Source organism: Hydra vulgaris, chromosome 11, assembly GCF_038396675.1.
Source record: "Hydra vulgaris chromosome 11, alternate assembly HydraT2T_AEP".
Taxonomy (NCBI): Eukaryota; Metazoa; Cnidaria; class Hydrozoa; order Anthoathecata; family Hydridae; genus Hydra; species Hydra vulgaris.
The window spans coordinates 23,275,001-23,292,500 of NC_088930.1; the positions used below are offsets into that span (position 1 = coordinate 23,275,001).

The 17,500-nt window shown below is 23.4% G+C and overlaps 1 protein-coding gene across 2 annotated transcripts in view; it reads right to left on the reverse strand.

Annotated features, from left to right (window-relative positions):
• LOC136087530 (zinc finger protein 830-like) overlaps positions 1-17,500 on the reverse strand; it is a 54,357-nt gene that overhangs the window by 24,283 nt on the left and 12,574 nt on the right. For both annotated transcript variants that reach the window (XM_065810490.1, XM_065810491.1), the window contains exons 5-6: positions 13,189-13,347; positions 5,508-5,586 (exon numbers count right to left, since the gene is read on the reverse strand). In XM_065810490.1, coding sequence (XP_065666562.1) covers positions 5,508-5,586; positions 13,189-13,347 — 238 coding nt within the window. The remainder of the gene's footprint in view (positions 1-5,507; positions 5,587-13,188; positions 13,348-17,500) is intronic.

Here is a 17,500-nt window from a genome sequence, read left to right on the forward strand (position 1 = left end):
AAAACATTTGCACTTAGGTTGGTTTTCCAAAAAATCTTATTTAGAAGTTTTAAAACCTTCATATTTTTATTTCTAGTTTAATTATTTTATTTTGAATTTAAACATAGTGTTCTTTATTCTGTTTTTATTTTAATTGTTTTGTTTACTATTTAAATAAAAGGTTCATATTTTGAATTTAATTAAAACCTTCTTTTGGTTGCTTTGTTGTAATATTTTATTCCGAAGTTAATTAAAACGTTTGTTTTTTTGTTTTAGTTAACTGTTTTATTTAGAATTTAAATAAAACTTGTTTTTACTTTGTTCAGAATTTAAATGAAACGTTTATTTTGCCTTTTTATTTATTTATCTTAATTAATTTATTAAGAATTAAAAAAAAAAGGTCTTTATTATGTCTTAATTTAAGTATTTTATTTAGAATTAAAATAAAATGTTTATTTTGCTGTTTTTACTTTAATTATTTTATTTGTAATGTAAATAAAATATATGTATATTTTTATATAAAGATACAGGTCTTGTTTCAAAGCGTTACACATGGAGCGATTTACGTACCTTTTCACGCACTTTTAAATTATTCTATTACATACTTTTAAATTATTCTATAAGCATTAAGATAAAAGAAGTAATTGATTTAAAAAAAAAATCAAATTAACTTTTGAATGATGATTATGTAAAAATATTTGTTACAAAAATTTGAATAACAATTATGTTAGATATTAGCGCTAATTACTGATGAAAAAAACTAAAATAAAATTAAAAATTTATCTTTATTTTGTTTTTATTTTATTGTAATGATTGATTTTTTCACTTGAAAAACGCTAATACTAATAATAATAACTTAAAGCGAAGATCATAACATAATTTAATTCTGATAAAAATATATGATTTAATCAAAACTAATTTAGTAAAAATATATAATTTTATTCTGATAAAAAAATATATAGTATAATTTAGATTTAAAAAATATAATTTAACTTTGATTTAAAAAATATTTAAGTTTATTAAAATTAAAGTTAATGCTTGGGTTTAACTTAACCGTCAAATTTATTTAAAAATATTACTAAAAATTGTTCAATATTTAAATTTTATTAATTAAAAAAAAAATTAGTTCATTTTTATCGTGATTGTTTTGCCAATGATTGTTTTGTTCTTTTTGTGATTCTTTTTGTGATCAATGATTGTTTTGTTCTTTTTGTTTCGTGATTGTTTTGTTCTTTATATAAACAGCTGCATCAAAAATTTGTACAAAACATAAGTTAAACTTTTTTTTTGCAAGTTAAATCACAGCGTTTATTTTTTAATAAACAACATATTCTGTGATATAATTTTAATAAATAATGTTTGGAAAAAAAATCTTTGCTTTCACGACAAAATCGTTAATAAAATAACAAACTTTTAATAAATAAAGTAAATAAATTAATGTAATTTTTTTATTTATTACTCTAAAACTTTTTTGTAAATCATTTGTAGTTGCAAAGCCGCAATTAGAAATTTAAGAAAGAATCATTTAAAAATTCAAAAACTTAACATATTTTAATTCATTTATGCAAATGTCGAGAAAAGAAAGAGATTTGTTAATATCAAACATTTTTAAAAATGTAATATTTAATTTAATTATTTAATATTTAAAAAAAAAAAAAAAAAAGAAAATAAACATTCCTTTATACTAATAATAAAAAAGAAGTTAAATAACATTTAACTCATTTTGTGGTAATTAATATTATTAAGTAATTGAAAAAATCTTTAAAAAATAAAAAGAATTATACGACATTAAATTCACAAATTTTTATTTAAAAGAAGGCCTGTAGATGTTTATATATATAAAATATAACAATAATCGAATAAACAAGAAAAACATCAAGAATTCTGCACTCAACTGGCACATCATAAACAACTAAAAATACAATTGTCCTTCACCATCCATGTGGTTAATAAAAACATATACTAGTAAATGACCGGGACCCTGGCCCCAGCTAAAAGTGAGACTTTTTCCAAACCCGGCCCCCGCTAAACTATAAGATTTAGCAGGGGTTGATAGCTGGGGCTAGATTTATTTATAATACTTTATATATTATAATTTTATGCTTACATTTACTATTTATTAAATACTGGCATATATTTATATATTTTCAAACTCTAATTTACTTCCAACAACTTTGCAAGCAACCACTATTAAGTTATGAGTTACTTTAAAATAGAGAATAAGTAAAAATACTAGGAAATGATTAACTGAAGACTAGAAAAGTTATAGGTTGTATATAAAAAAAAATATGAAGATGGCTAATAGTTATAAGGTTTTTTTGATGTGCAAGGAAAAAAACTAGATTAATAAAAGTTTTTATAGCATGAAGGGACAGATACAGTAAAAGGATGCAACTTATTGAATAAGAAGCCAAGCAAGAATGAATTTTGGCTTATTGTAATAAAGATAAAAGCTCATTTGAGCATGATGGTATTTGTAGAAAAAAGAAATGCAATCTTACAACAACAGGAGAGTGGCTGAAGCATGGCAGATAAAGCAGGTATAAATTTTTTTTTTTTTTTAATATGTTAATTCACCTCCCCAAAGCTGAAAACACCACTACAGACGAGGAGGCTACTTAATTGTGGTTATAACCCTCTTTCAGCTATATAAATCTGAAACATGACAACCAAGACTGCTGCACAGAGAAACACGTTGAGCGCAGTACTACCAGGGACTTAATGGGGATCGAACTCGGTACCTCTCGCTTATGACGCAAGCACTCCACCACTACACCACGACCGCATTACATTTGCAATGTGCTTTGTCTGAGAGTAAGAGAGCTGTTATTCATCAATATAGGTATACCAACATTATTGCAATTTTTTTTTGTAGTAAATAAATGAGTTTTGTTGACTAACAAAAATTGCAGATTTCAGGATTTTAAATTTAAATCCATAAGCCACAGCAAGCCTTAGACTGTTACAGAAGAGAGATCTGATTAAAAATCAGCTGCTTGTTCTAAGCAATTAAAAAGTGAAGAATTTTTGTCAAGACAAGAGTATAAAGTTGAGTCCTTAACAAGTAGAGCCACTTTAGATGTTAAACTTTCATGAAGATTGATATTGTAGATAAGAAACAATACAAGAGCAAAGATTTAAGGGTACCACAAAAAACTTCGTGGTACCCTTAAAGTTACTTGAAATAAAGAAGAGTGTAGGTCTTCAAGAGTACCTTTATTACTGCAGTTAGTAAGAAATAATTTAACAAAACCTCAAAACCTTTATATAAAGAAACTAATAACAGGGTGAAGACTAATCATAGGATAGTTGAAGAGGTCAAAGTGTTTTCTAGAGTTTTGAAAAATTGGAACCACTTATTTAGCACTTTCTAAAAACTAAATATTATTAAATATTATAAAATTAATAAGATTAAATGTTAGACTTACTTTAGTTAATGATATTGTTGAAGACTAACCAAAAGTCTCCAGAACCTAACATCTAATATAAGATACAAGATTTAGTAAACTGAGAATAACAGAGCTTAACATCAGATGGGACCTTTTTACATTGACTTCTCGGAATAATAAAAGGACATTTGTTCTTAAGAGAGATGTTTTGTAAAAAGGATGAAATAAATGATCAATAAAGCAACTGCTCAAGATGATGAAAAATATGGAGCAGAATGAGGTTTTACTTAAAATTGAAGAGTAGGAATAAAAGCTTCCAAACTATTAGTTCAGAAAGAATAAAAGCTTCTGAGATGCACTTTATGCATACATATTATGGATATAAACATATATGTTTGCTATTTATTTAGATGCTGGCATACAATATCCTTTCATATTTATATAAACTTCAGTATTTATATGGTTTAGTATTTGCTGAAAGAGATGATGATGATGATGATGATGATGATGATGATGATGATGATGATGATGATGATGATGATGATGATGATGATAATGATGGTAATGATGACTATGATGATTATGTTGATCATAATGATATTCATTTATAAATTTTGAATTAAAAAATATACTTTAGGATGTATAAATGTTTATGCAGCCCTGTTCACAAACCGGGCCCAGCAATATTTTATCAAACCTGGCCATGGTCAAATATAACCTACGGTTATTTACTAATGTATACATTTTTCTATGGGAAAATAATCACTTAGACACCTATTTTCATTTCAAAAAAAGTTAAAATTTTAACTATGCATGTCATTTTTTTTCTCTCTTCTTACCCCTTTCCATAAAAAAACAGATATGCAGAAACTCACCTTAAAACATTAGTGCTTAGTAGTATTACACTTTTAAATATATATCATGACTTCACCCTATTCCCACCTGTGAATATTATGTATTTATAATTATATAACAAATATATAACCATTGTTTTACATGTTAGTTACTTTATTATATTGTTAACCAAAAGTACATATAGAATTAGCTCTTATATTGTTTTATTTTATATAAGAGCTATATATTATATTGAGTTAGTGCTTCAGTTTTATATTATTAAAAAACTGAAGCACTATCAATCAGACAAGAACCCATCGCAATAAAAAGCAGGGTGAGTCCAATAATATATTAAAAAAACTCAAACATGTAGCCTAGAACTTATTTTGACGTAAAAAAATAGATAAAGTAATAGAACTGAGAATGAGTAAAGCTTTGAGTTACAATAACAATAAAGCACTATACATATGATAAACCTTTTTAAGATCCAAATGCAATCTCTAGAACCAACATCGACATGAAATGCCATAACAGATATAAACAAATAAATGAAATATTTTTTTACCCAATCTTGACCATTAATTATTCAAATAACCTTTTGGAACAAAACAGTAACAGACATTAGAATATTAAGTTAAACTCGAAGCATAAAGAAAAAGCAAATAAAAATCAACAAAAAGTTTTGGTTTTAAAATCTGAAGAGTCTCTCACATAGATTGTTTTGTTTTATATCTTTTTTAACATCATTAGGTAGTTTAACATGGATCCTCATCCACAAGGATGCAATAGAACCAAAACAGTACACTATCTTAAATACTTTGTTCTATTTTTTTTTTGGTTATGCTAGCAATCATTATACATCAAGCATACAGACGCGATAACACATATGTTTTATTATAATCTCCTGCTAACAACGCTTATTATAATTCTTCTGCCTTCTCGCTAACATAGAGATTATTTTCCATTTAGAACATTTATTTACATTTTTACTCTACAATTTATAATCTGCTCTAAAAATCACCTCTCCTAAATCTAATTGACTGGACAGCTCCATTGGTCACCTGTTCTATGCAATCATTGTGTCAGAGAAGCATATACATTAAAACAGTGCAAATTAATAAGCAACTAAATATTTAAACAATAATAATTTAAAATATAAAACAGAAAAACAAACTGAGATACATAAGTTTTAATTTATGTTAAAAAAATAATAATAGAAATTGGTTTTATAAAATTATAACAAAATAATAATAAGTTACAAGTAATTATCTTTATTTTGAAAAATGTAAAATTGAAAGAAAAAACCTTTTGCGATTTGAGCTCTTAGATTTTTCTTCCTTTAGCTCGACTTTAACTTTATTATCTTCTTGCTCATCAAAAAAATCTAAAAAAAATTTACATTAATTTTAAAAAAAAATCATTTCTAATTATGTTCTATATTTAAGGTGAAAACAATTTTTCAATTAAGAAAAACCTTTTTCTTTTTTTTAAAATTTTTTTTATGATTATAAAAAAACTATTAAACTTTTGTATTTTTTTCAATTTGGTAAAACTTGAATAAAATATCATATTATTGTATGATTATCACATACCATTAGTTAAATTTATTTTTGAATTTCAACTGCATACCATCACTTATAAATTTATTTTATTATATCGATCAACAAATGTCTACGTTTGAAAAAAAAAGATACTTTGAATTCCTAAAAATAATAATGGCCAATCAAATTCCATCGTCAACCTTTGCAAGTCAAACTTTATAATTAAGAAAAACCTTTAAGTTATGAAATTAGCATTAAAATTTAAGAATGTTTATGATTTCTAAATTACATAAAAACATACACATAAAATACATACATAACACAAACATACACATAAAACAAACACATAAAAAAACATAGTTCTAAGACCACAACAATCTTTAGTTCACAATAAAAACTGTAATTAAAAAAAAGAGTGCAATTTATATTAAATAAGAAAAAAAGCATAATAAAAAAATCTGAATGTTTTTGATTGGTGGAATAAACATAGCGTTGAGTTTGTAACATTAATTAAATGTAAATGAATTTGTTTTGAATAAAGCAAATTCTTTTGATAAAAATAAATTAATAACAAAAAACACTATCATTTTGTTTTGAATGTCTGAAAAATAATACATAAAGCAAGTTTATGATTGGTTAGAAAAACTTTGCTTTGAAAACATCATGACAATTTAAATTGAATAAAATATCTTTTGTTTTAAGACTTCAGTAATTATTAAATGGTAATAATCAAATATTAGTTAAAGTGTTTGCAACCTTTGTTTTTGTTTTGTGTTTCAGTTAAAAAACTATTATACAAAAAACAATTGATCGATTCATAAAAAATAATTTTACATCTTTTAAAAGGCTACGCTGAGCAGTGAAAAATGACTTATGAGTTAACTCTTGCAGTTTAAAGTTTGAAAACAATAGCGTGCATGTACGCTATTGTATACAATAAGCAATAGCGTACAGTTAGTGTTTTAAAAATAGATTTTTTTTTAAGTACCGAAATGCATTGAGGGATAGATATTTGGAGAAATACTGCACAAAATTAATAGAATTTCCAAAAAACAATTGATTGTAGGTTTGATATTAGAACAAACAAACAAAATGACGTCACAAAAATATAGGGAAAATTTGATTGTCCGGAAAACTACTTTTCAATTTTTATAATTTCTACCAATCAGTATTGATTGGCAATCTTCAAATAATTATTTGAGAGCTGGTAATGCCTACTCATGCGTGTTTGACACAGAACTCTTGGCAGCCATTGCAACCAATGTAATGGCAAAAAAGAGTCGCAGCACTTCTTTTATAAGAAAATGTGAACGAAAGTGTATGCAAATATCTAACTTATGTAAACTTCAAATTATGTAATGTTAAATCATATATCAAGTTTTAAAGTTTTATTTTTACTTAAAAATTGCATTGGGACAAGATCTTCTTAATTTAAGTCCTATGTTGATTAAACAGTGTTTTTTATCATTTATCGAACAATACGCCTTAGTGGCCGAAGTGGTTAGCAGCATTTCTGAAATGCATTGCCCTGGTTTAAATCCTTACGCTTATGTATTTAATTTTTTTTTGATCTTTTTCAATTTTTTAAAATACTAACATTTTTGAAGTTCTAAAGATATTATATATTAAGATATATATTATAACAAACAAAATGGAGAGTCTTCAAAAAAGCTTGAAATTTCTAAAAACATCAAAACACTGGGAGAAATTTGTTGCGCATACATCATGATAGAGATACTTATGTTATTAATGTGCTTAGATAATTAGTTAAGTCTGTGCATTCAACACACATTAAAGAGACAACTTTCTTTTTTATAGAAAAAAGATTTTACATTTAAACTATTATTTTCTTTAAAATAACAGGGCGAGGGTCTTAATGTTGCAGATGGTCCAAAAACATTATGGTCTGAAACTTAATAAAGAAAAAAATAAATAAGCCAGCCCTGGTTTTTTATATAAAAGTTTACAACTTTATAAGTTATAATGTATTGAACATTAATCCTTAACTCAAGACAAAAATTATTGAAATAAAACCACTATGTGAAGAACAAGTATAGAAATGGTCAGAGTGGCGTAGACTTACCATTACCTGTATCATACGGGCCATGGTAAGTCCATTATCATAAATATATTTAAAGTCTATTATTACACTATTTCCAACCTTTTTATACCAATTATAGTTAATCAATACATTTCAAGTGGGTATTCTAAATTTTATTTAGCCAGGTACCAATATCTGAACCGCTGATATATATATATATATATATATATATATATATATATATATATATATATATATATATATATATATATATATATATATATATTATTATATATATATATTAATTATATATAATATATTTATATATATAAATATATATATTTATATATATATATTAATTATATATAAATATATATATTTATATTATTTAATTATATATATATGTGTGTATATATATATATATATATATATATATATATATATATATATATATATATACATATATATATATATATATATTATTATATATATATATTAATTATATATAATATATTTATATATATAAATATATATATATTTATATATATATATTAATTATATATAAATATATATATTTATATTATTTAATTATATATATGTGTGTATATATATATATATATATATATATATATATATATATATATATATATATATATATATATATATATATATATATATATATATATATATATATATATATATATATATACACAAAAAGCATCAACCGAGCTGGCAAAAGACATTAACACAGCAACTGGGAAAAATGTCAGCTCTTCTTTTATTCGACAGCACCTACTTAAATTAGGATTAAGAGGGTGTGTTGCAATTCAAAAACCATTATTACGGTGTGGCAATAAAGAAAAATGACTTAAATATGCAAAACAACACAAAGATGTTTAATCGGGTTCTGCACACCGATGAGTCCAAATTCAAAATTTTTGGAACGAAAGGACGTCAATATGTTAGAAGAAGAATTGAAAAAGCCTATCAGCCCCAGTGTTTAAACCCTACTATTAAACACAGACGAGGCTCTTTACAAGTTTGGGGCTGTTTATCTTCATCTGGAGTAGGTAATTTGATCAAAATAGAGGGACGACTCAACGGGGAACATCATCCAGAATGAGACTAATAGGTCATAATTTTATTCTGCAACAGGACAATGACCCAAAACATTGTTCCCGAGTGGCAAAAAATTATATAAATGAAATGGCAGAGGAAGGAGTACTGGAATTAATGACCTGGCCTCCCCAGTTTTCAATATAATTGAGCATATTTGGGATTACCTGGACAGAAAGAAGGTCAAACATGCTCCCCGAAATGCTGTAGAATGTTTTGAAGTACTTCAAAGAGAATGGCACAACATACCCCAGGATTTTATAACAAATTTGTTTAAATTTATTCCCCGGCGAATATTGGTTGGGATTGAGGCGAATGGAGGACATAGTAAATATTAAGAGTTTTTTATGAAGTTTGACATTAAAAAGTTTGTAATTGCTCCATACTTTGTGTGAAATACATGTGCTTTAACAAGTTCATAATTTAGAACCACAAACTTAAACACTAAAGAAGAATTCTCCGGGATTTTTTGAAAAAATGTAAGTGGTCTAAAGCTTATTTACAGTACTATGTATGTGTGTATATATATATATATATATATATATATATATATATATATATATATATATATATATATATATATATATATATATATATGTATATATATATATATATATATATATATATATATATACAGGGCTTGTGATGAAGAAAATCGTCAAGCATGTTATATCACGCTCATAAAATTAGAATATGTTTTCATCAAGCGTGATTATGTGCACTCAAGATAACGTTGGCGAGCGCGATCATGAAAATTGCTGAAGGCGATGCTCATAAAAAGCTTTTTATTTTTTATATCTTTTTTTATTTGTTACATAATTCTTTCGTCAAAAGATGTTTGAATTAGTATCACACTCGTGAAACTACTTCAACGAAGTAGATTTTTATACTTCCAAACTTATTGAACATTGTCAGATCGCGATTTTATTTTTAACTATTTATGTTATAAAAAAATAATATCAAACAAAAACGCAACTTCTTATTGATTTAGTATTGAAGTAAAAATTAGTGACTTTTAGTTTTGCTTCATTGTTTTGATATATGTATTTTAAAATGCTACGCTGTAAACTTAATTAACGGTTAATGGTTTTTATGCTTCTTGATATTTTTTATTCAAATTAATTATTTAGATTATTTCTAAAATTTCTTTTTTAAATTACGTTTTTTTTATCTTAAAAAAATAACACAAGAAAAATTTGAAATAATAATAAATAAGAATAATAACTTTCCATTTAATAAATATTGACATCATTACTTTGTTTCCTTTTCGAATGTCCTTGATTGCGAACATTCTAAACAACAGAATTGTTTTAAACTTGAGTTAAAATAAATAATAGTTAATAAAAAACTTATACTACGAACAAAAACTAATTTTAAAAATTACTCTATTATTAATATTTATTTTTATTATAAATGATGTGTGGAATATTACAAACTATAAATCAAATAAATCTTACTTGATATTTTCACAAGATTAAAAATACTCTGCAGTTTCAATTTTCTTATAATGGTTTTCTAACTTTCTATTCTTATTCTTAAACACAATCTGAATACAAAAATGCGCAAATAAATTGTGCATTTTTGTATTCACATTGTGTTTCCACGTGCACATTCTATTATTGAAATTAGTGACTATTAAAGACTTCAAACTGCTCATTCATTACGTTAGTGCAAAAGAGAACGATGTAGTGCTTTTTATATTTTATATCAGTGCTTTGATAATAGAATATCTTTATTAAAAATCTTTGTTAAATATTTTATGAAAATAAAAAAATAATCCCGAACTATTGGACGAGTGTTATTTTATAGGCTCATTATAAGTTGAACGAGCATTGTTTATCGCGCCTAGAACGTTTGAAAATACTGTTTACGGGCGCGTTTTACGAGCGGAGCGCTCGCTTCATCACAAGCCCTGTATATATATATATATATATATATATATATATATATATATATATATATATATATATATATATATACATATATATATATATATATATATATATATATATATATATATATATATTTATTTATATATATATGTTAAAAATAATATAGAAATAATAATATTGTATTATATATATAATATATAAATAGTAATTATATATATATAATAATTTATGTATAAATATATCTGGACCTCAGAAGACAAAGGTTATTCGTCCATATTTTTGTGAAGATGAGTTATGTATGAGACCCTTTTAGTTTTTTCAGCATCAACACAGAGGTATAAAGACTTTTGTCATACGACAATGTGAAACAAAGTTAGATCAGTATAAAAGGTCTGGTGTCCCCAAAATGTTCAAAGGAAAAATGTTTGTCATTCAGAAACAACTTTTTACCTTTCGGGTGTATTCAGTGTTTAGGAATTGCATAAGGTTGGTTGTCCAGATACATCCTTTTACCTTCTAACATTAAATTTGTCTGTGGACATCAGACGTTAATCTACTATCTTGTTACTAAATTCTGCATTATCTGTCAAAGTGCACTGAAGAACAAACAACTCTGTATAGTATTATTGATGTTTCTTTACTCTAATTAAGTGATTGTTTCTAGAAGTGACAATAATATTTAACATTCGTTTTGAGGTTACTTTTTTCTCACAACACCGCACCACAATATTTTTTGTAATTTCACTGCAAAAAATATTTGTTTTATTTATTTTTATTTTAGATATGAATGAACTAAATAAGAAGCCATCCAATTATTCTGCAGAGCTGAATAAAGATAAATGCAAAGATAAATTGTGGATAGAGGTGCTACATGCTTTTGTGTAAACATCTAATTTTTTCGTTTTCAATATTTGGTATATCCCTAACCTTAAAAGATTTTATCTTTATATTTCAGATGGTATAATTAATAATGAACCAATTAATATGCTGCCCACTTTTTCTACAGAGCTGAATATAGAAGGACATGTGAATATATACCAGTTGGATGAAGGTACTACACATTTATTTGTAAAAAAAAATCACAATTTTTGAAATTAGCTTATAAAATCGAATTACACCGAGTACAAGTGGTACTAAGTTAGGTAGTACAATGAAAGATAGTATGATGTTTCAACCGAGTACAAGTGGTACACAGAAAATATCTGCTTTCCTTTATTCAATCCTTTGTCATCTGAAGATGATACTGATGATGATAAAAATTATGAACCCAATAAAAACAATTACAGCTCTAGTGATTCAGACATGTATGAAGGCCAAAGAAATAATCAAATGAATTTTTTTTTGTTTTTGTTAAAATTATATTTCATGTGCCTAAAGACAAATTAAATAAAACACGAAAAAAATTACATAAATTTAATCAAGAATAAGCCAATAAAGACTAATTATTTTACTATTTCCTCTCTGCTGAACAATCTAAAATATGACAACAGACCTTTGACTTCTGAGGTACAGATATATGTTTATATTTATATATGTATATACATGTGTGTATATATATATATATATATATATATATATATATATATATATATATATATATATATATATATATATATATATATATATATATATATATATATATATATATATATATATATATATATATATATATATATATATATATGTATATATATATATATATATATATATATATATATATATATATATATATATATATATATATATATATATATGTATATACATTTATATATATATATATATATTTAAATATATATATATATTTATATATATATATGTATATACATGTATATATATATATATATATAAATATATATATATATATATATTTATATATATATATTCATATGTATATACATGTATATATATATATATATACATATATATGTATTTATATATATATATGTATATATATGTATTTATATATATATGTATATATATATATATACATATGTATACACATATATATATATATATAAATATATATATATATTTATACATATATGTATATATATACATATGTATACACATATATATATATAAATATATATATATATATATATTTATATATATATATTTATGTATATATATATATATATTTATACATATATATATATATATATATATATATATATATATATATATATATATATATATATATATATAATTTATACATATATATATTTATACATATATATATATATATATATATATATACATATAAATATTATACATATATATATACATATAAATATTATTAACTATTTAACTAAACAAAATATATACTCAAACTATTAAAAAATATTTTTTTCTAGGCAATTTATTTTACTTTAAATGAAGATCGTAAATGTTTATACCATTAGGTAATACAGATGAATCTAAACTGACATTTGTGGAAGGTTCTGAAGCAACAGAAAGTTGAGAAACAGGTTGTTCAGTTGATAGCGGCTTCTTTAATGCTAATCCATCTGCAACTTTTTCCACTGATAAGTCAAAAAAATCAGGTGGAAGAACATCTATGAATTAATAAAAAGATAATGCCTAATAAAAAAAGTATTAAAATAAAAACTAAAAAAATTATATTACAATACTTTCAATTAACTTTTAATTTGATTTAAAAAAAAAATAGTAATAACAACTTTTATTAGTTTCTATAGTTTATAAATTTAAAAACTAAACATTTAAACTTGTTTATACATTCAATCACAATTGGGTAGTTAAGCGCCAAACCAGCCTATACAACAAAATTGAAAAAATGAGTTAATATTAAAAATTGATTTTTGTTGTAATTCTTTGCAAACAAATATATACTCCACCTAAAATATTTAGGTGCGTTGGACAGAAACTATATTTAGTTTGTATGGAGTGCAGTATATTTGGTGTGACAGCTTTTGTTGAAAAATTTTAAACTTTGCACCCAATTATCTTGATTCAACATACTTTTTGTATAAGCTGGTTTGATGCAACCAATTCAACCTGTATAAAAAATAACTACTAGTATGCTCACAAATTTTATTTGCAAAATTAACACCAATCAAAATTTTATTTTGTAATAGTTTAACATCAAACAATTTATTTTGAAATAAAATATCATCCAATTAATAACTATTTCCAAATTTTGAGCCTAGAAGCTTTATGACACATGTATAAATGATGTATTTAATTTATGAGTAAACATTAAAAAAAACATAAAATAGCTTTGAAAACAAAACATCTAAAGGTAATTTAAAAAAAGGACTTTTCAAAGTAATTAAAAAACAAAGCAATCTTTTTTAATTTTTTCTTTTCTTTCATTATCCATTAACATCAGTTGTGCATATTTTGGACATATTGTTATTTCCTATACGTACTTAAAAATCAAATTTAAAGGTTGAAATTTAAGATTTTGAAATAATTTTTTCCTTTTAATATTAACGAGACAATAAATTTTCATAATATGAAAAAAATAATAATTATCTATTATAATTTTTGAAATAAAATGCATTTAATTTATAATTGTAATAAATTATGCAAATATTTCTAAACTAAAATATAAGCGACCATGGGTGGCTACAGTAACTTTTTTTTCTAGTATATTCTAACTACTCTTTTAAACAAAAATTAAAAAAAAAATTTTTCTAATTTAATTGTTAAAGCTAAAACTTAGAATTTTTAAAATTTTAGTTAATTTAAATTTTCTTTATATATATTAAATACTTACGCATATTTAACTATATATATTAATATTAGAGTATGTATATATATATATACATATATATATATATATATATATATATATATATATATATATATATATATATATATATATATATATATATACATATATATATATGTAAAATATGTTAGTGTATTTTACAAATAGAGTGCTCAATGTTCTTAAAGAACAGAGCAATAATAGTAAAAAACACTTATCACCAGTATAAAATTAAAATTAAAATTATTTTTTTTGGCAAATAGTTCTTGATTTTTGTTGCAGGGCTTGAGGTTATATTTTAACTATACAAATAGCTAACAACTTGTCGACTTCATAATATAATTTATACTATAATAATTTTTTGCTTTAGTATAACAGAATTTGAGTATTATAAATGCGTATATGATAATAATAGTATAAAGTTATAAAAGTTATAACTAAAGTCAAAAGATCAATTTTTTAAACAAACAAAAAAATCAGTGATGTAGTGGCTTTAATAAATAATTTAAAAATTTAATAATGGCTTTGATGGAATTAGATATGTGTTAAAGCTTAACTTACAAATTAAAAATATGACTTAAGAAGAAAAATAGAGACGGCTTTAGCAGAATTGGAAAAAGATTAAAACAAAAACAAATAGCTCAAAAATATGTACTGAAATCCACTTTTAATGACCATGTAAATGGAAAGCATCATAATAAAGTTGCTATAAGAACAGTTTTAACTCAGATGAAAAGCTTATGCTAAGTGCATATTTTGTTCATCATTAACCACACAAATTATTCAACCTATGACTTGTAAATGTGGTTAAATATTTCTTTAGAAGACCCTTTAAATTATCAATGGATGACTCTGGATAAATCTCAGGCCTTGTAATGAGATTTCGTTGCGTAACGGAAAAGCGTAAGACATTTGAGTTACATGTAAATGTAACTCAACAAAGCTTATATATTTATACAGTTTAAAATTAAATTGTGTCATTGGCACATTTTAAAGCATCACATTGTAATTAAACTTCATTTTAAACCATGTTAAAAATCTTTTATACATTATAACTATAACAATAATTACTTTTGAAATCAAAATTAGGTATTTGAAAAAGATTATTTTTCCTTATTATTTATTTTTCAAAACAAACTTATTTATGACTTAATAAAACTTACGTCTAAAAAACTTTTCGTGATATCGAGTTATAAAAATTGAATTAATCAGAAAAAAAAACTTTAATTCCATTGTGAAAAGAATTCTTTTGAACAAAAACACTTCTCCGCTTTTAATTCCCTAATTAAAAATTTTGAGTTTTTTTCATTGTTCTCATACGATTTCATCTATGATGAGACTTAAATATTTTACAAATGTTAGTTTTCAAATACAAAGAAAAAAATTATTTTTTTAAATAAAAAAGTTGTGAAGATATTTTACATTCCTTCAAAATTAAATTATAATTTTTTATTCTTAAAATCATATATAATTTAAAGTTTTTTAAGTAAAAAAGGTTAAATTAAAAGTAATGAAAAACTAAAAATTTAAACTTTAAATTAAATTTGTTGAAAAGTTCAATCTTAAATCATCTTATTTTTATGAAAAAACAATTTTTTTTACAATTGTGGTGAAAGTGTTTTTAACAACAGTTATGACTTAATGTTTTTCAAATAAACGCTGCTTAAACATTTTGTTTAAACCATTTACTTTATGCCAAAACTCTTATCAATTGGAATATCTAAATTGTCTTTTAATATATTAAAACACAATTAAAATATTCCAATTGATAAGAGTTTTGCCATAACGTAAATGGCTTAACGCGTAGCTAAAATTGCCATTTTGTAAGTAAAATGCAAACAGCATAATGCATTTTAACAAAGCCTAAAATGTGGTACATGCTCATTTTTATTAATTACATATACTTTCAATTTGAATTTTTATGTTTTTAAATTCAAATGTAGGCAATTGTCTGTGATATAAAATCTCAAAATTAAATTAATTGTATTATATATAAAAACTAAAATCATTTAATTAAATGCATGTATGTGTTTATTTTTTTTACTATATAAAAAATTTTATTTTCACACATGTTTTTTATTATACATAAACATATAATTAATATGCACTGCGTGCTATTTCAAATTTTCTAATAGTGTTTTTATAACTAATCTGATAAAAAAAAATATAGAACTTTTTTTTAAATAAATTGTTAAATTTTTATTCAGCTTGTCGAGCTCTACAAGAACATGTGAAAATATTTTTAAATTTTCAAAGTTTAAATGTCATAATCTTAATTCAAAGAAAATACGCCAAAAATATGCATAACTCACATTATTTCACATTTTTAATTTCCAAAATTAGGAACAACATAAACCAAAACTTTTTCTTGATTAATTAAATTATTTTGAACTAAAATATTTAAATATTACCAAATCATTTTTACTAATTTTTTAACAAATAAAACAAATAAGGAATAAAATGTTTAATCAAAACTAAACTTTATATTTATTTTTATTTATCAATTTTATTTATATTCATTTAAAGGGATTCCAAACAATTTGTTAATGTTCATACAACTCTTTATACAAATCAAAACAAAAGAAAGTATTTTACTGCTAAACTTTATGTATTAACTAAACTATATTTACTTATTTAATAATCTAGTGCAAAGTTAACACCTACTAAGATTGCCTCTCTTTTATGTGCTAACCATTTTTTTACAGATTATTCCATTCTTTACCTATATAAATATTTGTAATTGTATGGAAAACTTATAATATTTAGACTGGTTCTTTTGATGAGGCTCTCTTTTAGACAAGATCCAAGCATGAGCTTCTGTATAATTGTCTTAAAGTTGCATCTCTGTCTCTTTCCTACAAATATTAGCATGGTCGCTGTTCAAGCGAGCTATCATTATTTTTTACATGAACTAAAATTTAATCTAGCGTGACTTGACACTCAGCTGAGCTACAACTATTTAATGCAATTGCTCC